Below are 25,809 nucleotides of genomic sequence, written 5' to 3'. Positions count from 1 at the left end.
AACCTTCCTCACAGGGATTTATTGGACTGAAGACATTTCAGTCACACCAAGCAAATGTGTGTTTTGATGTGTAGAATATAGGACTGTGATGATTTAGCAAGTTAATCCTGAAGACTTTTTATTCATTTCTTTTTTAATTAGTCTGATGGTATACTGTACAGTCTACTATATCAGTCTACTCTGTCTATAACCTTTATACACTATATACTTAATATTCATAAGAGCTCATAGGATATGGTACATATATGGTGTGATGTTGGTACATGTTATTTGCTAGTGGTAATTCATAGTAGCTTGAATTATTATTGTTATTTTTGTTGTTGTTGTTGTTGCTGTTGTTGTTTTTGGTAAACCATTAGCTTAGTCCAGTGGAACTCAAGAAGTCAGCTTTGCTAGACACAAGAAAAGCTAAAGGGTTGTACGTGGATTAATGGCACCATTAAGATAAATGGCGGTACTACAGCAGTTCAAAGTAAACACAGTGAAGGTTTAGGGCTGTCACTGAATTAGGCTGGCTGCAGGCAAGTCTAGTTTTTTGTTTTTTTTTTGTAATCAGTAGATCATCCAGACAGCTAGGCTTTTTGAAACCACTGGTTGGTCCATTGACAGGCCACCTTTTTACTAAGTTAAAGCTCAACATGGCAGTTGCAGCTTCAGTCAAGCTTCAGTTAACTATTGTTACTGCAGGCTAAGAGCTTGTGTAGCTATGGTGATGTTTTTGTAAGAAAGAAGACCATATATCTTAAAACATAAGCCACACTGACAATAAGTAAAACCCCATAAAATAAAAAAAGATATAGTGGATGCCAGAGAGATTATGTAAAGAAGCACAGCCAAAACCAAAGCAAAAAGCCAGCAAATATTAGACCTGAATACAACAGGTTGCCAAACAGAGAGCACCCTTGCTACTGTTTAACACATTCATCAACTAGATAAGCAATAGGTTGGCTTATTGCTGTGTGTTTCTTTGTCTCCTTTACTCTCTAGTGGTCAGAAATCAACTGATACAGCTTTGAATATACAGGGGGAAAAGCAGCCCTTTCCATCTCAATCTTGTTGCTTTTGCCACTCCTCTCCCAGCATGGTTAAAAGTATTCTTCACATAGGCTCCAGGCAGTGATATGAAAATTTATCAATTTGTAATGTGGCATGGTGTTGAATTCAATGCAGCAGCCAGCTAACCCCCTTTCTAAGATTAATGACTTCAGACAGGTCCAGAGCGACGAGGGAAACAATCCTGATTGTGTCAGGAAGGATATTACATTGACATATCCCGCGTCTGACAGCTAATGCGTTCTGCTTTAGAAGTGACTCACGCACAGCTATGAATTTCATCACACGGCTCCTCACATACAAATGCACTTCACACAAACATGTATGGCATGGATAATATCCTTCTAAAAAATGTTCATCTTCAGTTTAATACTACAGACATTCTAATGTGACTGAAGAGGTACCTTGAGATACTTGAACTATAAAGTGGTTAGATAAAAAGATTTCTATTGAAATGTCTTGCTGTCTGATTTCACAAGTTCAATGACATTTTAATTATATTATCCAGAATATGGTATGCTTGTGAAAAGTGAAAAGTAGAGCACATATAATAAAACCTACAGCATAATTACCACTGGTTCGTACACGGACAATGAGCCACAATTTGACTCAGCTAAGTACCCGGCTAAGGTTCAGTCATGACACCTCCTTCACCTTTTGTGCCTTTCTAGAACCTTTGTTTCATACTTAAATCCATTGTGCACAAGTTCATAGCTATAACGTCTGGAGAAGTACTGGTTCGCAGACTAAATGTCACACAGATGTTGAGTTGTGATGTGAATATCTTTCTTGCTTTATGATGTGCTATAAGAATCCAAAAAAAAAGGAAATATCTGTAAAGCAACCCATACATTTGTGAGGCTAATCCAAAGTTATCAGCTCAGTAAAGCAAGTCCACTGTGAGTTCCCTCTGGTCAACATAGTGGTTCTGTTTCTATGTTAAGAAAATATTTGATGTACTTTACTATAGCAAGGTCTTGCTTTCTTCAAAAACGCAAGTGCAACAGTGAGCCTCCTTTAAAGAGATGGCAGGGAAATGCATCTTGACTGTGTGGTTGACCACACTGTGCCCTGTTGCCCACGCAATTTGTTCTAGTCAGTGACTTTGTTCTGCCCCGCACTGGTTAACATAGACTCCCAGAGCCCTCCCCTGAGCGTTTTAGGGAGAGTGAGAGCTACTGAGCGCTACCAACCGATTCCAGATGGCTTCCACAATGTAGGGCTCAGAGGATGAGCACTGAAAAGAAGATTGATTTCCTTTGTGGAGTATGACAAGCCATGCACTAGAGCGCAGCTCTCCAGACACACAAAAGAGGCTCAAAAAACATATTTCTACTTTTTTATTTTTTCATATCAATCAGCTTTGCAGTAAAACTACAGGCTAGAGTGTTCTGATGGTTTGCCTCTGGTCCCCCAAGGCATAAGATGTGTGTATCCATGAATTCTTTTTACAATTTTACACCTTCTCCATCAAAGCTTGTCTGGTGAACTGTTTGTTCCATCTCTCTTCTCTGTTTGCATATCATTTAAACAGTTTAGAATCCTTGAATTCCAGCTATTGAGGTTAAAATTCCAATATGCATTTGACTCTAAACTTTGGGTGTACAGTATCAGAGTTTACTGCCCTAAATCAAAATAGCTGGAGATTCTGTTTATTGATTATGTAACTCAAAATCCAAGGTTCCACCAAGGCAATCCATTGGGCCTGGCATAGATTCAGGGGCCTGATACATTTCATCCGCACAACTGCCTGCACTGTTAGCTTCAACTTTACTCAACTTTGCTTCACTCTTTGCAGACCTTGCTCCGTGATGGCAGGAGAGAAAGCACTGTGAGCACCCTCTACCTATCGCCATCCAACATCGAGACAGGTCAGCAGATCATCTGTAAGGCCTCCAACAAGGCGGTCCCCAACGGCAAGGAGACCAGTGTCACAATCGACATCCAGCGTAAGCATACCTCTTCTCCCTCTGTCCCTCTCACCCTTGATTGCTTTCTCTCTTTTCCCTCTAATGCTTTTAGTTTTTGGATATGTCCCTTGGTTGGCCATCAGTACAGATGGGGAGAAATAAGTGTGCGTACGACATGCATTACTCAGTATTTGAGATATTTCTCACATGTAGAGGCGTGAAACTGTCAGACAGGCATACGTGACTAACACTCTGTAAACATCTAGGATTCATTTTAGGCTCTGATGGATATTTATAATTGGTTTCCATTCTGCTTTCATATACCATGTAGGTGGGTGGATGGATTGATGATGCATCACTTTGTTTTTTTGTTCACTATGATGAAACATCAAAGGAGCTGTCCATCTAAAATGAATGGGATTGTCTTTTTTGGTCCAGCTACCTGTCTGCTGTGGCACCACACACAGTCTCCACCTCTTTTATTTCCTTGCTCATGCCATCAATCTTCTTTGTGAGAGCATGCGCAATTCCCCTCTTAAATAGGCAAAGTAAGCCCAGCGTGTAAAACACATTCAGCTTCAATTGTCAGGGAATCTTTTTTCGATCAAGAGCTATTCACATTAAGAGAAGGGCTTCGAACAAAGGGATTCTGCGTCACTCACAGTCCCTTCAACACCATTAAGTATGACTAATAAAGCAGAAAATGCTATTTAGAGAGCCAATATGACTGACGGCTCCATTCTTTTCATTATGTACACCACAAGAGGCAAGCGTGGCAAGAGCGGGCCCGCCATGATCAGGCCAACTCAAGCGCAGGAGTAAAAAAAAAATGATTAACAGTTGTTGGTGTTTGCAACCCTTGCAGTTTGTCCTCGTCATTTTTTGGTCATACAGTCAGAGAGGGAAGTCTGCCCACATGTAAACTGATTTGTCACCATGTATAATGATAAGTGTGTGATAAATGCTCACCATCATAGCATCATCCTCGCCTCTGAATGTATGATTTAACCCTGAAAAATGAGTGCAGCAGATTTCTAATTAGCATTCCAAAATGTGCTCTTTACACAATTAAAGCTCCTGACAACATTTTTCACAGTGTGAGATCAAACTGAGCGACAGCAGAGAGTAATTGTCGAGATTCAAATTGTCTCCCACAAGGCTTAGCCTCTCATTTCCCTCCCTCCCTCTCACTCCTCCGCCCTCCCCTCAGACTTGACAGGTAAAGTGTTCAGCACAGTTCAGCAGAGCCTCCGGAGTTTGTGTTAAGATCCACTTCCAAATTAAGCTGCTCCTGAAATGAAACATGCTGTAATTGAACTTTGATTCATTCGTGTAGGGTATCAATTTGCTTAATTTCATTGCTGCCTAATTCGATTACAAGGTTCTTGGCTGAAAAACTGCATCTGAAACACTGCATGTTTTTTAAACAAAAATATAAGCCTGGTGCAGATGTAGCCTACACTATTTCTGTGCTTTCAGCAAAACGCTGAACTGTAAAGTGTTCTGCAGACACATACAGCAAACATGAAATTCATGTCTACTGTCAACCCTGTCTTCCAGAAATGATGTGTATGTAAAACTCATTTGCATTCATAATTACATTGTTGTGTTCAGAAGTCTATTTTTCTTTGAGTGTATGAAACACTACATTTTATGTACCACGCTGGAGTAGCAGAGAGGGGGTCGAAGTGAATGACGGGCATAACAAGTGCAGGAATGTGACACCAGAATCCAGGGTTTGCATCCAGACTGCTGTTAGGTTTAGGCAACAAAAGCACTTTGCCTAAGGTTTGAGACAGACCATGAATTCCCTTAAATGTTAAGGAAGAATCTTATGTCTCAAGCCACTGCAGACTTTTTTCTGTATTAAAACAGACTATAATCTTTCCTTTACATTGATAAAGTGCTGCCAGTGCCTAAAGACAACCACAAAAAAGCTGAATGATGTTGTGGTCACTACGAGTGGATAGTGCATTGCAAAACATTGTCAGGAAAAATGCGCTCAGAATCAACATATCTGCAACTTGCCAGGTACGCTAATTGACAATATTTCCTCCTTGTGTTAATAGAGCACATAATTTGGTCGCCATTACATTTCCTTCAATTTACAAATTAGTTGTATATATAAACATAGTTTACAGGACAAAGGGCTTCTACTGCGGAAACATGCACTTACTCAGATTTTAGTTGCATTTTAAGAACTGTCTTGTAAACAAATGTCTGCAGATCCTCCCTCTACTTACATCTACTCTTGCTATTTAGATGAGTGAATTATGTATTGCGAGGTTGAAAATCTGGAAACCACTTACATATGAATGCACCACATGTTGCAACAAAGATGACTAGAGACTAGCACCCAGACTTTCTGGAACAATAAAAACTGGTGCCAAGTAGCAGATGAAACTTGACCTCCATATCTCTATGGACCAAACACCACATAGTTCTGACCTATGTGATTGCTCCTCCACAGTGTCGTCAGACAACCAGGCAACTAGTGATGGCAAGATGCTGTTGCCATACAGAGGAGGCAGTGCACAGTTGAAAAGAAAAAAAGGTCACTGCTGGTGTCTCATTTTTATCTTGAACAGTCAGAATCTGTGCAAACTTAACTGATGCCAATAGTTCAAATATGTGGTGTTAAAATATGAAGTTTCTCATTCCTTAATGATAATCATACTGTAATGAACAGAGATGAATCCTTACATTGCACAGAGTCAGAGACCACTGCCAGGCAATGGAAAAAGTCAAGCCAGGAGAGCATGTTTTACCTCTTTGGAGCAGGAGAAACAGAAACTGTATCTGTATTTCTTCTGCCCACTGTACAGCTTTTTTAAATGAGCCCTTCTCTTAGAAGGTGAAAGCCATCACCCTACCTATCAAAGCAATGGTTCCTTCAGGTGCCCTGTGTCAACTTGGGAAATAAATGTAACACTTGACCATCTCTTCTGTTCAACTGTGCTTGGGAGTCCCATACTCTACAGCAAAAAACAGTCATATGTCAGGATTTAACAATAATGGGTCATAATTGTGAGCAGTGTAAAATGCTTCCAAAAGAAATTTGTAGCCAGTTGCCCGGCTAGAACTTATGTACAATATGTTCAGAATGACCTGGTCCTTGTAAAGATGGATGTCATGAAATATTGGCAACCTTTCAATTGTGAATGATACTGTAGCTGTGGTCATTATTCATGACGATAAGAAAAGCCCTTTTGTCAAAGCGACTGGAAACGTCGCAATGTTGTATAGTAATGACGTTTTGTTGCTGTGCACATACTGTACAGTATGTTCTTGTCCAAGGTTGTGCGTAACAATATGCTGCCTTCTGTGCATCTACATTCTTTACTCAGGATAAGTGTACATATGTACTGACCAAGTGTACATATGTGACAAGCTAAAAGGGAAAACAGATTGTATATACATCAGTAGTCATTTGCAAAGTAAATGTGTTTATCGACACCATGTTTACCAAGTTTTCCTGAGCCCATGCAGTAACATCCTTTATACAATCATGTGTTCACAAAGTGGTGAACCTCCCGCTATCCTCGCTTGTGAATGACTGAGCCTTTCCAGGATGCCCTTTTTATAACCAATCTATACTATCACCTGTTACCAACGAACCTGTTTACCTGTGGAATGTTCCAAAAAGGTGTTTTTGGAGCATTCCACAGCTTTCCCAGTCTTTAGTTGCTCCTCAGGATAAGCATATATTTACAAAAATCAATGAATGATGAATATGTCGACAAGGATCAGTAAATGATCACATTCTGTTTCATTGATGTCTTACACAGCATCTCAACTCTTTTGGAATTTGGGTTGTGGAAGCAGTGCTGCAATGTGCTCCAATGCTGTAAGAAAGATATAGGGATTAATGGCAGTCTCTGGTGAACAGTTGCTTTTAGTCTAAGTGGGACCCTGGTGAGGTCCGGATACAGCAAGTCACTGAAGCTAGACTGCACACTGCAACGACTTCTGTGGTCCAAGATCTGACTGAGTTTCATTCGAATTTGCTGGCCTAAGGGTCCCTTTGATTCCTATGGGCAGAAGTTTTACCCCATTTTTGACCAGGGGTATGAAGTCAAAAGTGGAAAGTGTGACCCAACACTGAATTCCCATTGCTAAAAATCATACGTGGACATTGTTTCAAAGCACACCATCTGGTGAAAGCAACATTTGTGTGGACTGCATGGACAGTCATATGAGTTTCGGCTTTCAGTGCCATTTATATCCCTTTCGTAACTACAAGTCAGAAATTATGAATTAACTGCTATCGAACGCAGGGTTAATGCCTTTCAAATATTTTTCTGACACTGTGTGCTGCTCTGCATTCAACGCATAGAGATTAAATTGATATTGATGGTCTCATCCAGCTCTCAGTGAGACAGCAAATAAGCACATTTCCCCAGATGGTTGTGTATTCCCTGAAACTGTGGATAATGTCCACTGAACATTTAAACTCTCTGAATAAATGCTGGTAGTTCCTATTTCATATCTGTTTGTGTGTAAGTCCCAATTTTAAGAATTAAAAGTCTCCTTTATTTCTCTGCCTAGAGTAATCTAATTGACCGTATTAGTGAGATAATATTAATGGCAACAAAAGTAATTAAAATCTTCTCAGTCTGCCTGCCCTTCTCAACATTTCGTATTCCGCTCACCTCTAAGCTTAGTTGCCCTTTTTCTCTCTGCTCCATCCTTACAGCAATCCAAATGAGAGTAATCTAAACACAACCGCGCACATTGCTCTACAGCTTAAACCTGCCTAAAATCCAATGCATTTCACAACAGTATTTTCTTTTATCATCACCTTAATGCTTATGATTTACATCCACCTCAGCATTTTCCTTCCCACAGAAGTTCATACAGAGTTATCTGACCTAGGGTTAGACAAATTAGCATCTAAATACAGTATGTACTGGTGATGTTGCCAAAATGGGGGGATTTAAAGCCAACAGAGATGATTCAGAACCCTGGATAGACTGCTGACTTCAGTTGTCCATACCAGTCCATTAGCAAACTATAATTATTTGATAGCAGAGGGGTGGCTACCCCATGATGCTGTTTTCTCCAGCAGCATGACTTAACTTGTATTATGCCCTTTGGACTTTAATCAGTGAACTCCCCTACCCCCTGGCATAAAACCACTGCAGTGGAATATGATTCTGATGCCACAGTTTCATGTCCCGCTGAATCCCACTCATCACGCAACTTAAAATATTCCTCACATATTTCTAGTCCAGCTGGATATCTGCAGAGCATTGCCCCACATAGAAACACACGCTTTCAAACACGTAGTTGGAAATGAATGCACTAGGGACGAGCAAAGCCAAGGTTCTCAGTGTGTTTGCATTGCAAACAAGCTGAGCCATGTGGGAGGAAAATGAATGCCATTTGTTGAGACTAATTAATAAAGAACATGCAGATGTGCAATTGGGGAGGATTTGTTTTTGGTAGCAGCTACATGCTCTCCCTGCTTAATCAAGCAGATAATGGCAAATTCATCTGAAGGCAGATGACAGAAGACAGAAATTGAAAGTGAGAGGGAAAGGGGGCAGTAAAATGCTCAGAATATTTCTCTGTATTAGATTAAGCTCTGATGATGCTGCATTACTGATTTATCTCATGTGATCTTATGTGTTTGTTTGTGTGCAGACATAATTTCTCAATATCACAATTCAAATGCCTGGAAGATATACGTGACGCTCTAAGCTAAGGTTTGACTGCCATCTTTTTTTCTTTTTTTTTTAATTATTCATTCAGCCCTTATTTAAACCTTGAAAAGACATTGAGGGCATGACCCTCTTTTCCAATGATATTGAGAAAACCGTTAAAAGACAGTAAAAACACCCAAAAACAATAACTAGAAAACAAACAACAGAACACATTTAAAAACTGTTACATTCAAGCGAGGAGTAGTCTGTACTCATGGTTTCGAATTGACCTATAGGTAAATTGTGATTAATTGTAAAATTGACTTTGAGCATTAGTTCAATCACTTGAACTGGTCACATAATGACTATGGGACCAGTTTAATAAGGTAGTGATGTATGATGGCATGTTGCCATCAAGGACTTTATAAATAAACAGAAATCAAGGCCTGCCACGTCTTACTGTTAGAGATGCCTTCACAACCTTTTCATACAAGATGCAATGATGAGTAGACTAACTGTAAGCAGTAATGAATCTTTGGGCAGAATGATAAACAGGGATTTAAGAGTGGAGGCAGAGACGTGTCTATAGATAGCATCACCATAATCCAGACCGACAAGAACATAGCCTCAATTATCTGTTTCCTTCTGAACATAAGAAAATTAGCTCTGTTTCTGTGTCAATATCAATTTTTTTCTCAAAGCTTGGCAGGAAGTATGTGAATGTGAAATTTAGATGTCCTGTAACTTTTTGATCCATTCAGATAACAAGATATTCCGACCCTTTCATGTTCATTCAGAGTGATAATATGCAAACTGTTATCCACAATATCTCCGGCTCTAGAGCAGGGCTTCTCAAAGTTCAGACCTTGGTAGTCAATCCGGACCCAGTCCATTCAGTGATTGTCAACCGGTGGCCAAAACTCCCTGTCCGTCTCACAGAATATTAATTAATTCAGAAAAATCCATGCATCTAACATTACTCACCGGTGGAAAAAGTCCAGTCCGTTCTGAATGTGATCGTCAATCAATTTGCCAGCCCCTGGCAATGAACCAAGACGTCTGTAATTCATAGTTCCTCCATTATACAGAGAGAGATTATTCTCCATCACCATTCTCTCTACTCTGTGGACCCACCATCAAACCGCTCTGCTCCCAGGCTGGCCATTCCCTGGAGCGGACAGCAGTGCTGGACTACAGGAGGTAATTCCAGAGCTGTCGGAGAATAAGAGAGGCATCACTTGGGCTCTCAAAATTAGTAATATTATTTAGATAAGGACTCAGTCATTGGTAGTTGAGCTGAGGGTTTGTATTGAGCACTGACTCTTGGACTGAGATCTTGAGAGCATTTTTTAATATATTGCTAAGTATCTAGTTATCATTGTGAATTTCCCATGTTTTTTAGAGTCTGTTCACTTTGATCAGTGTTCAGTTAAACAAATGCAGCCGAGGACTCCTGGCATATCTTGTGTTATGAATATTCAATCATACATTATTAACATTTTCTATTTTGAAAAAAACATTCTATTGATCAATACTTTGTTAGTGACGTTGAATATACAGTGTAGCTGGAGATCATTCACAGCGATCATGTCCCCAGATGAATGTGGTTTTAATGTGGCTTATTTCCCTATGGCTGGCATCGTTGTCATGGTGACATTAAATGCTGGAGAGAGTGTTGTGTGTTGTTGCTGCTGAGTTCACACATTAACGTTACACCCGAGAATTTGCTATCAGCTCCTAAATCACAGATACAGAATGTGTCCCCTTTTCTCTAGGACACCATTTCTACAACTAGTGTAGATGTAGTTTTGAATATGTCTGAGTGAGAAATAAATATGGACTGACTGTCTGAGCATTGTCTGCCTCGGTTTTTTGCTAGTCCATTCACAAGAGATGTGGCATTAATTAATTGATTAAATATTTTGTTTTTGCCAATCATTCTGGACCTCTGACCTTGAATAAAAGCCAGATGTAGACTGTAGAGTAATACGTTAGAGAACCACTGCTGTAGGGAATAGCATATATTTAGTCTTGTTTGCATTCAGCACTGATTTCGAAGGGCTAAGTGCAATTTATCAAAAGCTTGTTGTAGGGTTTCAGTGGGTGCATGTGCAGTATTAGCAAAGCAATACAGAACTGCATCATCTACATAAATAGTGACATTTTGGTTTTGTTATTGAGTATGCAGTGTTGAACCTTGTGAAACCCCCATTGACAGTTGTAAAAATACAGAACAATCATCTCCCAAAATCATGTATCGCTGTCGACCAGGCATAATTTTTAACCAAAGTAAAAGCAGCAACATAGCACTTTTGATTGGATCATTAACAAAACAGTGATGCTGATGCACATAGACACTTACAAGGACTGCAGTGCATCTTATTTAAGCAGCTGTATGAATGGAAAAACATCTGCCTTCATTAAACAAAGTAGATTTGTTGCTGTTCCATGGTTGAATATCTCATAATCAATATACTGGACCTCAGGTTCTCAGTCAGTCTGTTCTTCCCTCAATACGACAGTCTGCCCATATTGATAAGGTTATAAGCCACAAGTAGACATCCCACAAACAGCTCCCTCATCCTTTAGAGGCAGCCGACACTCCTGGAGTTTGAGGCTGGTCAGACTGGAGAACAGCTGTCTACAGTGACCCGGAGAGATTGGAAATTGAGCTTTAAGAAAAGGGAAAAACAATTTATGTTGGCACTATCTCCAGGAAACAGAGAGAAGTTGGAAGATTGTTCCAAAAACACCATCTGGTCTCCACTTTGAACGAACCGATCAAAAGCTGTCGGCCAACTTTAACACTACCCCCCCATTCATCCTGTTGTTTTCGCTGGAGCTCCGATCAGTCCTGCTATCCCCCTCCTATCCATCCATCCTTCCTCTCTATCCCTCACTAGTACTCTCTTGACAAATCTGAGGAATTAACAATCTTGCATAATGATGTGGCATTGAATTAAACCTCAAATGTATTCACCCAGCAACTCATGCATTCATACATCAAAGTGGCAAATGGACTTCAGGGTCAGAGGTTGGAGAAATGGCAGTCTCTGATTCACACCCCATGGCTGTCTTTGTTTGTGGTTCTTCAGGGAGATGAAACTGCACGACAAAGTTGCTCGTCTGACTTAGAAGCCATCATGACATTACCTCTTGCTGAGAGGAACTGAGGTCTTTTTTAAGGGACGGTCAGTTTCAATCATTTGAAAAGAACATTAATTAGTTGCCACATTGACAGTAATGAGCATTTGTGTCCTTAGAAGTCACTTGGCAGCAAGACCAAAGAAAAAGGTTGGCATGATTGAAAGTACATTATAGGAATACATACATATAGACTGTGTGTATTAGCACAAACCTCCAACTCTCCCCCACTTTCTTGTTTTGTCTGCCTCTCTCTTTACTCCGCAGCTTCTTGCTAGATTTTATTGCCACCTCCACTGTTGCCACATCTGTCATTTTGCCCCTGAGGTTCCCCCTGCCCACTTTTTTGTCCACACAATTAACCGCTTGTGATGCTAAAAACACCTACTGGGCAGTTAAGACTGGTCCTCAAGGCCTGGATAGGTTTCCTGTTTTATTATGACACACACAGCCCTTTCATATGCACACATACCCCCCTTAAGCATGTGCCTACACATGCAAATAGACAGACACAAACACACAGGTATCTGCTCAGTACCTGGAGAGAATTGCTGGTACGCTGGGGCTGTCAGTCTTTGAGGGTCCACAATGTTGTTGTTTTCTTTACATGCCTGGGGAGAGCTGGCACAGGTGGAGCTCGTGGATTTGAAGGTGGTAGAGCGGTTGGTGGGGGGGCAACTGTCTAGGAGGGAAATAAATCCGCTGATGGGGAATATGGTGTGTGTGAGTACGGAGGAATATGGCACCTGGACCACCCCCCTCTCTGGGGCTTTGTGGCAGCTGAGCCAGCCCAGAGCATCTGCACAGCCACAGGGTAAAAAGCAGTTTTTCCTACATTTCATGCCCACACACACACACACACACACACACACACACAGCAAGAGAGAGAGAGAGAGAGAGAGAGAGAGAGAGAGAGAGAGAGAGAGTCACATAACTATACACAGTGTTGTTTGGCTTCATCACAGCAGTGTTTGTGTGCTTCTTTAATTCTATGTGGATGTCCATGGCCACCACTGCTCCTCATCCACATCCAAACACAGTCCCTAGTTAGGACATTAGTATTATTGAACACGGAGCAGATAGCATTGGTACACCTTTGAAACAGATGGTTGTGCTTGCATCAAGCCTAGATCCAGCTCTTCCCCCTTGTGACTAATCTAGTGCCCATGATGTCTTACCAGTGTGCCACTGGTACCACAAATGGCACATGGCTGTGACACTGTGAGTCTGTGGAAATGGCATCTCAGAAAACAGTTGCTCTGCAGGTGGAATGGAAAATGTTTTTGTTAATATTATTTCAGGCTGTTAAGGAAAGATATCCAATTCACACTTAGCCGTACAGATTAGATTGTATGAACTTTTTTTTTGAAAGTATTAATGTTAAATATGACATGGAACACTCATATTCACCAATGGTTTGCAAAAATTTTGAAAGTTAAAATGAGAAAAGAAAACTTTGCTCCTGTGAAGGACAATGTGTCAGCACAGGATTTGACTCATTATGAGAGCATATGAATTCTACAAATAGGGAGCTCTCCATCCGCCTGATTGTGCTTTAACATTACAAATACAGTTAAACAGCTGCCGGTCAGGTATAGGTCAGCTTGATCCATTTTCCCTCATTGCATTTGAAGCTTTCAACAAAATGTGGCTCTTTTTAGAAACCCTGACAAATAGCCTCACCTACTTGAAATTCGTTCTCTGACTCTGCGTGGTAAATAGCTGTTTGTTTCCTGTGAGACAGGATTGATATGGAAATTAACACGTATCTTCAAAAAGAATCTCACCTTTGTCAATTAGGAAAAATTAAGTTGTTTAGAAAATTTGCATAATCTGTATGCTTGTTATTCTAAGAACTGTTTTAATTGTACTGTCTCACTGAGGTTGCTCATTGTCTTAATTGCAGGGGATTGCACTATGGACTATTCACTGTTTTCAAATTGCTGTTTACTGAAACTCATTAGCAAGTCAAGTTTCCCTTTGATTTGTTAATATATACTTTCACATTGCTAATGAATATGTGAGAGTAAAAATAGCATGTTCTCTCCCACACCTGTGGACCACAGGTGGGTGGCAGGACGATAACAAATAGGGCATCAAATTATTCAGGGGTAATTGCCTATTAATGGGAGAAAATTCTGCCACAAACCATGATGAGCTGTCACAACTGTTCTGCCACAGTGTGTTAAATTAAAAGACTTTTACCTCATGGTTTTAAGTGAAGCACGTTCACCTGCGATACTGTATGTGTGGTGCAGCTACATAAATGACTGTTAAATCAGTTTCAGGGCCCCCTGAATAAAAATGAGAATTTATTTTGCGTGTTGGTGTCTTTGGCTGTTTTCTTTTGAGGTTGCGTGCTATGTGTTTTGTCCTCTCTGCAAAAAGTGTGCCATATTTTCTCTCTCAGCCTTTTCCAGCCAGATAAAATTTCAACAACATAGCGTTTGTCTCAGGTTTACAGTTCATAACAGGATGTTTGATGAAGCTGCCAGCTCTGTAATTGGTTGTCTTTGTGGTTTTTTTTTTTTAGATCTCCCACTTGTCAATCTCTCAGTGGAACCTCAGCCTGTTCTTGAGGGCAACCTTGTGAAATTCCATTGCTCTGCAAAGGCCAACCCACCCGTCACACTCTACAGGTGAGATCATAAAAGGAAGTGTTAATGCAACACACACACACACACACACACACACACACACACACACACACATTATGAACGCACCAAAAAATTTGCAATCCTGTAATATGAAATAGAATGAAAAGTTGTTACAGTTAACTTCATAAGAGCTCCTCTCCAATCAATATTGCTGGTGGATGATACATTTTGACATAAACATAATTTAACACTTCATTATTGATAGTTTTAATCATTGTCAGACGCCCTGCTGTGTTGCCATGGCATCATTAGATTTGCACAAAGTTTGAACTGAAACAGAAAAACAATGAAACTCCGTCATGCTGAAAAATGGAATGAAAATACACCTCACAAAATTCATTTGGGAAACCTTGTCATGTTCCACTGGGTTGCAGCAAAGTAATACAGTCTGCTGTTGCATAGCAGTTTGCTTTGTGGCCATATCATCTCCCTTGACCATTAAATGCCTATCAGTGTGTTGGAGGGAGGCAGGAAACGTAATGTGCGTGACATCTGATGAAGCTGTCAAGATTACAGCTTTTCTGAGATTAGGTTGTACTCAACATTATATAGCAGGAAAGCAGATTTCCCCCCCCCAGGGGTCTGCAAGTGTTTTCATGTGTGTGTTGTGCAGTAGATGTTGGCTATGGCCCGTAGTGCATACTGTACCTTGGAGTTTGAGGTTCTTATGTTTTGTTTTATTATCTTGTCCCTTATTTTCATGATTCAAATTTTCCAAAAATGGGATGTTACAAGAGAACAAATACTCCTGGAAACACAGATCTATTCTCATAAGATGTGGTCGTTCATCTAAACTCAGCAAGGAGGCAAGTGGGAACACGGCTAAGATGCCAAGACTCACTTTGAGAAAGATTGAAATTAAGAATAAAACATGAAGCAAAATATACTTTAGTCTGATAAAAAAAGTTGAAATTATACTTTACCCCTTGCAAAGAATGCACAAAAAAGGAAGAAACTGCTCTCTGAAATCACCTGAGTCCAGGTTATCCCACATAATTTCTCCTGTGAAGTGGAGTGAGGGATGTTTCTGAGTGGTGAGGGACAGAGATACCTTGGTGTGATTAGTGCCTTTTCTAAAGTTTCAAGGACTACAGATCCCAGAAATGATATGTTTGGGAAATGACCACAGAGATGCAGTTGTTTCAGAACAAGAATGTGAAGGTTCTTCAGCTTCTCTGTGCAGCAAAAGGAATGGAATGACTTAAAGATTACTCGTCGTGCCGTGGGTGAGCTCTTTCCAGGCCTTATTTCACTTTCAGTGCAGTTTTCAGAGCATGAATTTCAGTTTGGCTGTTATGTGAAGGTTGTTGAGGAAAAAGTACTTTCAGCTCATTTTACCTGAAAATTGCGGCAGCAAAATATATAGAACATGGCGATGGATTTCGGTGCTTACATTAGCATTACATCAATACCCTACAGACCTTTAATATGCAAGTATTCAGCAACCTATTGCTAGACAGAATGCTGGTATTCAATAAAAGGTATTTTTTTATTTTTTTTTTATATTTTTGCATGTTTGTTTTTTATCATAAAATGCTAATGTTTTTAAAGCAATTTATTTCTTTTATAATGTTTATGTTTATAATCTAATCAATCTTTTTTAATGTTGTGCACTGCAGAATCATCCAGCGTGCACACGAGACCTTGGAAACTGGGCTTGTATTTGCATAATGAAAATACAAATGATTTAGTAATGGTTAATTCTAATGCACAAAGCATTCAAATTTCTTATTTGCATTGTAATTCAAACCACATGCTGATAGCCAACAAATCCACAGCTGAAAATACTGTTATAGATGCAATGTAACCTGGCACATATAAAACCAAGTTAGACCAAAAAACAGAAAAAGAATAGGGCAAAAATAGAAACTAATATATTGCTTTACAAAGCAGCATTCCTGGTGAAATACTTGCCAACATCTCACCATGTGTCTCATTTTGCTAATCTTAATGTCCTACCATTCCTCATCAGTGTGTGAAGCTGCTTTTCTCTCACCATCTCCTCTGTGTATTAAACCTTATTGCTTTCGCAATTGTCAGTTGTACCTGTTTGAATGTTTTTTACATTGTTTCTTACAAAATGTGTAATTGTGGTGTAAAATGGAAAATAATCATTCTCATAAGATCTTGCATGGCCATCCAGAAGTGGTACTGAAGTGATTTGTCCAGAGATGGCTCTCTGTGTGGGAGGTTTTTAAAACCAGACAAAAAATAAATGGAATGAAATCGATAGAAAAGGGAATTGGCCGGCACTGAATCTTGTAATGGTACTGGGAAATGAAATGGATGTACAACACACTCACAGGTGGCAAAACAGAGATGTTGCCTTTTTGATGGATTCTGCCCTTTTGAAAAAGAAAAGGAGGAGGGAGGGCAGTGATATTGTGGAAAACAAGGTTTGTATTTCATTGTGTAGGTGCACAGCATAGACAGGACGTCTATTGCACCTGCAAAGGGATTTCACCTCTATTGTTATGAGACTGGATCAATGCTAGAATCAGACTTCTCTCCGGGGTATCAAGAGCTAAGATGCAATGGCTGTTGAGATGCCTTTTTCTTTTAGTTTGACAAAGTACTGAATGAAAAAAAGGTTGGAGGTTGAACTTTCCCTTTATGTAATTTATTTCTTACCTATTTCTCTCTTCTCTTGCTTTCTCTCGGCTGTCTGGCTCTCTGTCATTAAGACAATCCACTGTAGAATTGAATAATATCCACACAGACTAATAACTTTTGATACTTCAAGGTTATACTCTCCACCAGTTCTCCAGTTTCATAGTCTCTCATTTAGATTTATCTGCAATTTATACAAGCACTTCAGGACTCCCGTGCACCATTGGAGTTCAGGACATGGTCGACGGGGGATTTTTGGGCCTCATAATGCTTGCCTGAGAGACTTTGACTAGGGAGAGCCCCCCACAAATTCCCCCTCTAGAGAGCAATATCACAGAGGAGAGCAGGAAGCTGGTCAAGCAGTGTGGGACCATTTTTCAGTGCTAATACACTCTGTCTACCCCAGATCAGATATGCCACAAGGACAGAGCAGTTCTTAGACGGATGGCCTCTTTTCTATCCTCGAGAGAGCCATCCATTCCCAATGTGCACTGTGCCATTTTGCCATCTTCCAATTCAATGGACACTTGAGACACGGACCCAAGACAGTGGGGGCGCTAGTCAAAGGCATGGCGCTTTCTGCCCCTTGTGAATTCCACACCAGTTCAATAAATCCGACTTGATCTGACGTGAAAATGGAAATAAGATATATTTCTCCAGATACCAGAACTTTTGCCAAGGGGAGAGTAAAGAGGGAGGAAGTCAGGGGATCGGAGAGGACTAGAGGTGTGGAGGCGGGATTGGAAGAGGAGATAAAAGTGGTGCTGAAAGTGTGAATGAAGTAAGAGTAATGGGCATGTGTTGCAGTTGGCACTCAGGGAATCAACACTCTGAGAGGGAAAGACGAGTGGGTTGGAACATCTTCATTACTGTTTATAATGGTAGGAGGGCTAACTGGCATACATTGCAATCACTCAACCACCCTCTGATGAAGACACAGAGGGTTTTCTCAGATCCAAACAAGAACCCAACAGAGAGAAGAGAAAGAATAACAAACAAAGCAAATCAGGTCCCTCGTCTGCACATACAACCATGCACAGAGCGACAACAAAACCCCCTCCTTTGCATGGCACTGCAGCAAATAACATCCCAATCCTCCCCACACTTAATTTCTCAGTGTTGTCGTAGTTGCTGCTGCTGGATTGTTTGTTTGCTTTTGACTGACACTACAATCACCATAACTTCCTTCTTTGCAAACGTTGGAGGTAGCTAATTGATACATGCTACTGTCTGTTTTTGGACAAGCCTACTATTCCCTTGCCACATTCTTATGCCTGCATTAGCTGCAGCCAGACATACTTAAGATGTGTGAAAGGAAGCAGTTTAGTGTGGCAATATATACTTTATAGAGTTACTTCATTTAAAAGAAAATAAGTGCCTCAGTGCAAGACCTGAACTGTAATTGGCTCAGTAATTCACAGCATAATTGCAAAATTGTAGATTAATGTGCACTGTTCCTGCAAACATACAAATCAATGCGAGCCTGACAAGTTGGAAATTACCCTGAAAAGTAAGGACTACACATAAAAAAGTCTTTAATAACCTCAAAAACTTTGGCATAATGCTGAGAAGTTAAGAAAAATGAAACGGATATCAAGAAGTCAGACTAGAAGTCCCATGAATACCCCCGAAAAGTTGGTTATTCCTGACTTTTCAAAGTTATTCCCCACTCTCTGGGGAATAACTACATACTTGCAGAACTCACTTCAGTTCTTTGGCAGCATAACCATAAAACACAAAATCACTCTGTAATTTATGCACATGTCAACATCACAGCATGCCATTACTAAAACGTGTATATTTATTTTAAATTCCACTGAGAATTCAACAGTCATCACTTGCAATATGCATGTAAAAGAGAATGGAACTGCACTGTGCTGTGCTTAACCATGCTGATAATAACTGTGGGGCCTGATTTACTGTGGGTCTTGACGCTGATGGCACAGATACCTGCCTAATTTAATTGTTACTGTTTTATTGCCTTAATCACATTCAGCAAATACAAAACTCTCCCTCTCTTCCACGTCTCCTTCATCCTCTGCTTCCATTAATGGCAGACCTGTTTATCTGTACAACAGTGTTAGCTTACAGACCTGTGCATGCGCAAAAACACACACCACGCACGCACATGTGCTTACACGCATAGACACACGCTCACAGCCTGGTGTACAGGATTCACACCCTTTGTCTGAATCAAATCCCTGAATAGGATACAGCAGTGTAAAGTGAGTCAGCTATTGAGTAAGCTTGCACTGGCCCCTCTAACCTCCCAAAGGGAATGCAGGTGTTTATGTTACCCTGGGCCAGCTGCTATGTTTAGACATGAGTCTTGGACAAGGCCCAGCACACCAACAGAGCTCCCATGCTCCCTGAGGACGACGGCATTCTGTCTCTGCTCCATCTAACACTGTCAAGGGCTCCTAAACCTGGCAGCCGCAACCTACACTTGGGAGCCAAATATCTGTGCTTACCCCCATTACAACTCCTACTGTGTGAGCTGGTAAAGTGTAGGTGGAAACAGTAACACACGCACACACATACACGCACATGCACATATATCTATATATAGATATATTGATATATATAGATATAGCACATGTGCATCATTGTTGTTGTCATAATAATTACCAGTGTACCGCTGTACAGCAGACCAGCCTCTTCTAAAGATCGTTATAGTACAAGTTCTGGGGCTTTTGATTATATCACATGATCATATCACATGATCTTCATCAGCAGACGGAGTTGTCATAGAATTGCAGATGTTGCAGATTTGTGATATGATCAAAAGCTCCAGAACAGACACCAAATGGACCTTAATTACTCTTAGTCAGCTGCTGTGTCCAAGAGCAAGAATGAAATTTGAAAAAATGGTAAAAAAAAAAACAAAAAACATCAGCATTTCCTTGACAAGTGGGATAACTAATCAGCCGATGAAGGTCGTGTGATATGACTAAAAGCTTTAGAACAGGACAGTTTGTTTTGTCAAATGCTGTTACCACCACCAAGAACAAACTTTCCCACTCATCATCAACAGTGTAAACAGTGTAATTCATACCATGATGATCATCGCCGTCTTCATTGTTGTCATCATCATCACCATAAAAATCACCAGTGCGATCATCATCCTCATCATCGTTAGCACTGTTGTCATAGTCGTAATCATCGTCATTATTGTCTTCATCGTGATTATCACAACTGTCACCATTGCAATTAATATCATCGTCATCATCTTTATCATCATCGTCATGTAAACAGCGGCAGAAACATTCATAATGATATTCACGTTCAGAGACACGCTGCTATGAACAGCAACAATCATCAATAACATAATGGTTTTCCCATTCTGTTAATCTTTCAGTATGTAGTGCACACACGATTTCTGCTAATACATGGGGATATGAAACTCTGCTACTGAAATATAAAGTGTGGCTCGTCTATTCTGTCCAAAGGCTATCTAGGGTAGACATCTGTTCATACTCGCTAACACACACACAGACACAGAGACACCATTTAAGCACTACTACTACTGGATCAGACAGGCCAAAAACACCCGTCTGCCCTATTTTCAACATTTTTGGAAACACAGGTGTTGCAGGGCTCTCAGCTGTATCCTTTTCACACCAGAACTCAACTCCGAAAAGATCTACTGCTACTGAGAAAGCACACAGAAAAATCCCATGAAGCCCAATTAGAATTCTGCTTCACTTCACTTACTGATTGAATGAGGTAATCTGTTCTCATTTAAATGATAGCATTTCAGTCAAGCATGGGGCCAGCTTAGTCATGGAAAACAAATGAGTTCCCTATCCCGTGAAAACTGCTCTCACTACTGGCAGGAATATAAAATGGAGACAGGCACCGGTTCCGTTGTCATTGTTTTCATTTGCCACATCAGCATGCAGCCACAACTCTATTGTTGAGGATGGCAGCGTTTAGATGCGTGATGCATTGTATGTCCCACAGCACTGTCTAAATTTCCCAAAGAGACCTAAGACATCCGCAGATGCCTTTGCTTCACTTTTATAAATGGGCCTCGTCTGTTGTAGCAGCAGCGAGCCATCCGCTCCACGCAGAGCCATCCGCTGCCGCTCATGACATCCTAAAAGTCTCACCTAAACACGTGTGGAGTGTCTGTATCCCTGTCACCGAAGCTATCATTCACAAACGCAAACAGATGTTCTTTATATGATCCCGTGTCAATTTATTAACATCAGCTGTTGTGTATAATACAGAACGTGTCAACCAACGTCTTCATAGGTGGGGGAGCAACCCATTTATCATTCTGTGATTTGTTTTTCTTTGCTGGCACTCTGTGCTGCACTCTCTGCCTGGCGTAATGAGGAACGTGCTGTCTGCTCTGAGTCGCCAGGGAGCTTGTCACAGCATGGAGGGCTGCCACAAAAATGTGCTGAAGCCAGCACAGAAAACCTGCCCCAGAATGATGATTTATTCACACAAAAGAATGCTATTGACATAAGGAGGTGTGAAAACCTGCCTTAATGCCTTCTCCCCTTTCCCTTCATTTTCCCATTTCTTCCCATCTCTCCTTTCGGTGCCTTCTAATCTTCTCACCAGGTGGGCCAAAGGAGGAAGTATCATCAAGGAGGTCTCTGGAGACACATATGAGGTTATTGTGGACCACTCCTTCTTTACCGAACCTGTTTCCTGTGAGGTTACCAACCCCCTTGGCAGCACCAACATCAGCCGCAATGTTGACGTCTACTGTGAGTGACTCGTGAAGCGATGCGTGCCTTTCAGTAGTGCCAAGAACACAATATTGCATGGATTTTTATTGTCTTGTGCATTTCGAAATTCAGCTCCAAGAGCAGGTGCGACTACAGCTGATGCTTGATTATGGATGAATCAACAGTTAATGATGTTTATTTCAACAGTTGGTCCTCGCATGGCTGCGGAGCCTCAGTCGTTGCAGGTGGACCTTGGATCTGATGCTGTGTTCAACTGTGCCTGGACAGGAAATCCTTCTCTTACCATAGTGTGGATGAAGAGGGGATCTGGAGTGGTGAGTATATTGATTTGCACTGCTTCCAAGTACATTTAATAAACAGTCACACACTGTGGCGGTGGCTTATAAAAGCTACTTTCCCAAATAAAGCCCGTGTTTGAGACTTTCTCAAATAAAGACATGTCCATTAAACCCAAGACATTTTAGTCCCAGCCTCTAACTGACCCGCTCTCACACGAGATCTGTTGATTTGATCCTGAATTCAGACTCATTCCACCTTTCCTTTTGTCAACATCAAAGGCCAAAGCCAACCCCTTTACTCCACAGAACTCAGACCTAAATTGGATTTTAATAATTGAGGAGAGGTGCCCTTTAAGCTATTAAATGGTCCATGCGCTGCCTTTCTTTTTTCCCCATTGTGCTGTCTTGTTGCTATCTCAAATGCGAAGGTGCCATTGCTGTCATTGCATTTGATGATCTTTGTCTTTTTTTGCCGCAGGTTCTTAGCAATGAGAACCTCCTGACACTGAAATCTGTGAGACAAGAGGATGCTGGGAAATACGTTTGCCGTGCCGTGGTCCCGCGTGTAGGAGCAGGAGAGAAAGAGGTTTCTCTCACTGTCAACGGTAAGCTGTATTATTGATATGTCTTTGGCACGAATGGGCTCAGATGCACACCCACAAAGCTGTCAAATGCATACACGTACAAGTGTGAATCTTGAGGTCTGGGGTCAATGGCAGCAAGAAGAAAACAATTTGTCACAGGAGTCAGTGTACTGCTTCCTCTGTGGTTCGTGGAAGTCTTCTGTCTGTAAGACTTCCAACAGAATGTGCAGCCTTAGTTCTCTCCTGCATTCTTCTTTTTAGCATAACAGTTTCTTGGAGACACAGTTAATTTTATGTGGCAGGTGTAAAAACAAAACTCAAGCCCTGACACACACACACACACACACACAGGATGTGGCACAGAATGTGTCCATGCAAAGGTAATGTGATAAAACAGTGCTGTCTCATCAACTGTCATCTTTGTGAAGCCTTTAAATATAAAAGGCAATAAATATAGACTTGATATTTTCAAGATACGGTCGCACGTTTCATAAACAGGTGAAATGTACTTAAATGCTAATTATATTCTGCATGACTCACAGGGAAGCTGCCTTTTCTGAGGCACTGACTGACTAATGAATACCAGCCTTGGTGGGAGACCTGGCAACTCTCAAACAAATGACTTCATTATCAGTGCTTGATATTCCGGGAGCATGCTTCTGTGTGGCAGAGTTGTGGAATTTACATGTCTCTTATTTTCCCTGTGTCCATCTGAAAGCCGCCCAGGCCAAAAAAACAGAAAAAAAAAAAAATAATAAAAATAGCAAGAGAGGCTTTTAAGATGCTGCCGAGATGATGTTGAGTTAATGCTGACAGTGTATCGTTGCACATTTCCAGAGCTCACAAAAGTCTGCCTATAAGCAACAGTGGTGCTGATTTGGGGATGAAGATACATCAAGTAGCAAACAGTGTATGTAAAGATTTTCCTTTCAAAACCCCAGTGTTAGCTTTGCATATCAGAGACAGTGGGATACCAGTATTCCCTCCAGCACAAGATCAGAACCACGGCTTTCTCTGAACTGCGATGATCCCCCTCCTTCTCAACAAGGAATTCAGTTGGAATCAAGGCGGAAGAGGCATAAGGAAAAATCATGACTAATTCTATTGTCTCCCTTTCTGTCAATAGCAACCTATGCTGGCATCCTTTCTGTAGCCTTAATATGTACACAGAATACATAATATCCAATACGCCAGTTTATTTTGATGCATCTTCTCTGCTCATGTAACTGTTGAGGCTGTGTTGCTTTTCAAAAACGATGCCATGAGAGAAAGAAGATGGATTGTTTTAATAAAGATTATAACACATAAACAACTGTGAGCACACTGGGAAACATACAACAAAGCTGAAATGGCATGTTTATTTAGTCTCTGCAGTCTTCATTCAAGCAAGTTCTGGATGTCGTCTGGTCTTTTTATTTGTGTATATTCTCCCTCACTTCTTTTGCGTCGTGCACCTCCCTGCCTGAAATGGTATTTGACATTCAAAAGCCGCCTCCCTTTTTACCCTTCTGAATAATTGAAATTCATCTTCTTTTTTTTCCAAACCACATGAGGAATCCTGAGTCATTTCTTACCCGGTCCTTGAGGCGAATCAGATTGTCAAACTTGTGAAAGTGCAAACACTGCGGTTGAACTGGTGGTGTGTGTTTGGGCGAGGGGGGTGGGGGCGGCGGCGGCGGCGGCGGCGGCGGCGGGAGGTGGTGGGGTTACTCCTCACCTCTCCTCAGCCTATACGCCCAACATCACTGACAGTCAGCAGGACAAAATTGACTCTGACAGTGAATAACTAACATAACGGATGAGCGAGCTTTAAGGGAGGGCGACCATGATACAGTATCAGGCAATGCTGTGCATATTTAGAGTATTCATGATGCGACGGTGCTGCACATTTCAATGTTACTTTGCTGTTTGTTTTCCCTGCAGTTATCCCCCAATTCCTTAATGCCATCATTTAAATTACATGTGTTTATAATTTGTCATTCTCTCTGTCTCTCCCATTTTTGGCTTTTGTGTGTCACTGGCTCCCACTGTGGCGTACCGCATAGACACGAGGGTTCCTGCTTTCCCTGGGGAAGAATGTAATTTAATTATAATCAAACAGCTAGCAGGGGAGGCAGTTTGTGTTTAAGTCTCTAATGGATACATATTGCTTACTCTAGTCAAACATTTTCAGAATGGAACGCTCCTCATCATTTCATATGCAGCCGTCAAGAGACTACATGTATGAAGGGTGGCTGTGAACGTCCATGCGTGTGATTATTTATATAACATACAATATATATGCATGGCTTTTTCTACAGTCCTGCAGAAGTTGGAATTGAGAGAAGTTATCTTGCATGCTTGAAGGGATTTAGCTTGTGCATACTTAAGGATCATATATGCATGCAATACATATTAATTAATATCCACAAGTGTGACCAGATCTTTATGGCCAATTGTGTTTGTATGTTTGTGTGTGTGTTTGAGCAAAGCAGTATGTATAATGGCACACGCACAGAAGTTGGGTAGCCTAGGGAGAGAAAGCCCATTATGACAGTAAGGGAGGGGGAGGGCCAGAGAATCCCACAATATCCCACAGAGCACTGGGTTGTTATAGATCTTTTTTCTTTTTTTCCTGCTGTTTCTCTTTCTAGACAGTCTTTATGAGCCTAGTTAATTAGCATTCCAGCCTCCTTTAAACTGGCAATAACACCGTATAAGAAAGAAAAGTGCAAATTAATGAAGGAGAGAACTACATTTAAGATACAGCACATGTTATCTGCCCGGCTAAATTCAAGCATAGTGAGATATGATCTGCAAGGCTTTCTGCAAGACTTTGAACTGACTTCTCCCTTTTATTTGCACCTGTCACATGAGCTGTTTTTACATGCGAAAGAACGCTAGAAGCTGGGTGAAGCCTTAACAGGATGGTTCATTCAGAAGTTCGGCTCGTTCGCAGAGGATCATATGCTTTTTGGAGCATAACAGCTTTGAGGTCAACAGCTCCAAGGTGTCCTCTGCCTGTCCAGGGAGGGCGTAATGGTTGAGAAAACCTCCTTGGTATATCCAATGGAGTGGAAGGGAAGTCTATAAATACACAGCCAGCACATTAGAAAGACAGTTCACACTGATAATAATCAATGGGTTTCAACTTGGATCTTCATTTCATCTGAACAAAACAGTTTTTTTTGTTTTTCACATATTGATATTATCAAGGTTTTTTTTTTTTGCTGTCTTTTGCTC

At 40.9% G+C, this 25,809-nt stretch overlaps 1 protein-coding gene across 10 annotated transcripts in view; it reads left to right on the top strand.

Moving 5' to 3' along the window:
* kirrel3b (kirre like nephrin family adhesion molecule 3b) overlaps window positions 1–25,809 on the top strand; it is a 163,809-nt gene that overhangs the window by 124,395 nt on the left and 13,605 nt on the right. For all 10 annotated transcript variants that reach the window (XM_076734456.1, XM_076734453.1, XM_076734460.1 and 7 more), the window contains 5 exons: window positions 2,852–3,002; window positions 14,286–14,391; window positions 21,595–21,743; window positions 21,912–22,039; window positions 22,482–22,608. In XM_076734456.1, coding sequence (XP_076590571.1) covers window positions 2,852–3,002; window positions 14,286–14,391; window positions 21,595–21,743; window positions 21,912–22,039; window positions 22,482–22,608 — 661 coding nt within the window. The remainder of the gene's footprint in view (window positions 1–2,851; window positions 3,003–14,285; window positions 14,392–21,594; window positions 21,744–21,911; window positions 22,040–22,481; window positions 22,609–25,809) is intronic.

Source organism: Chaetodon auriga, chromosome 7, assembly GCF_051107435.1.
Source record: "Chaetodon auriga isolate fChaAug3 chromosome 7, fChaAug3.hap1, whole genome shotgun sequence".
Taxonomy (NCBI): domain Eukaryota; kingdom Metazoa; phylum Chordata; class Actinopteri; order Chaetodontiformes; family Chaetodontidae; genus Chaetodon; species Chaetodon auriga.
Note: the sequence above shows the minus strand (reverse complement) of the source record. Positions and strands in the feature narration are given on the sequence as shown.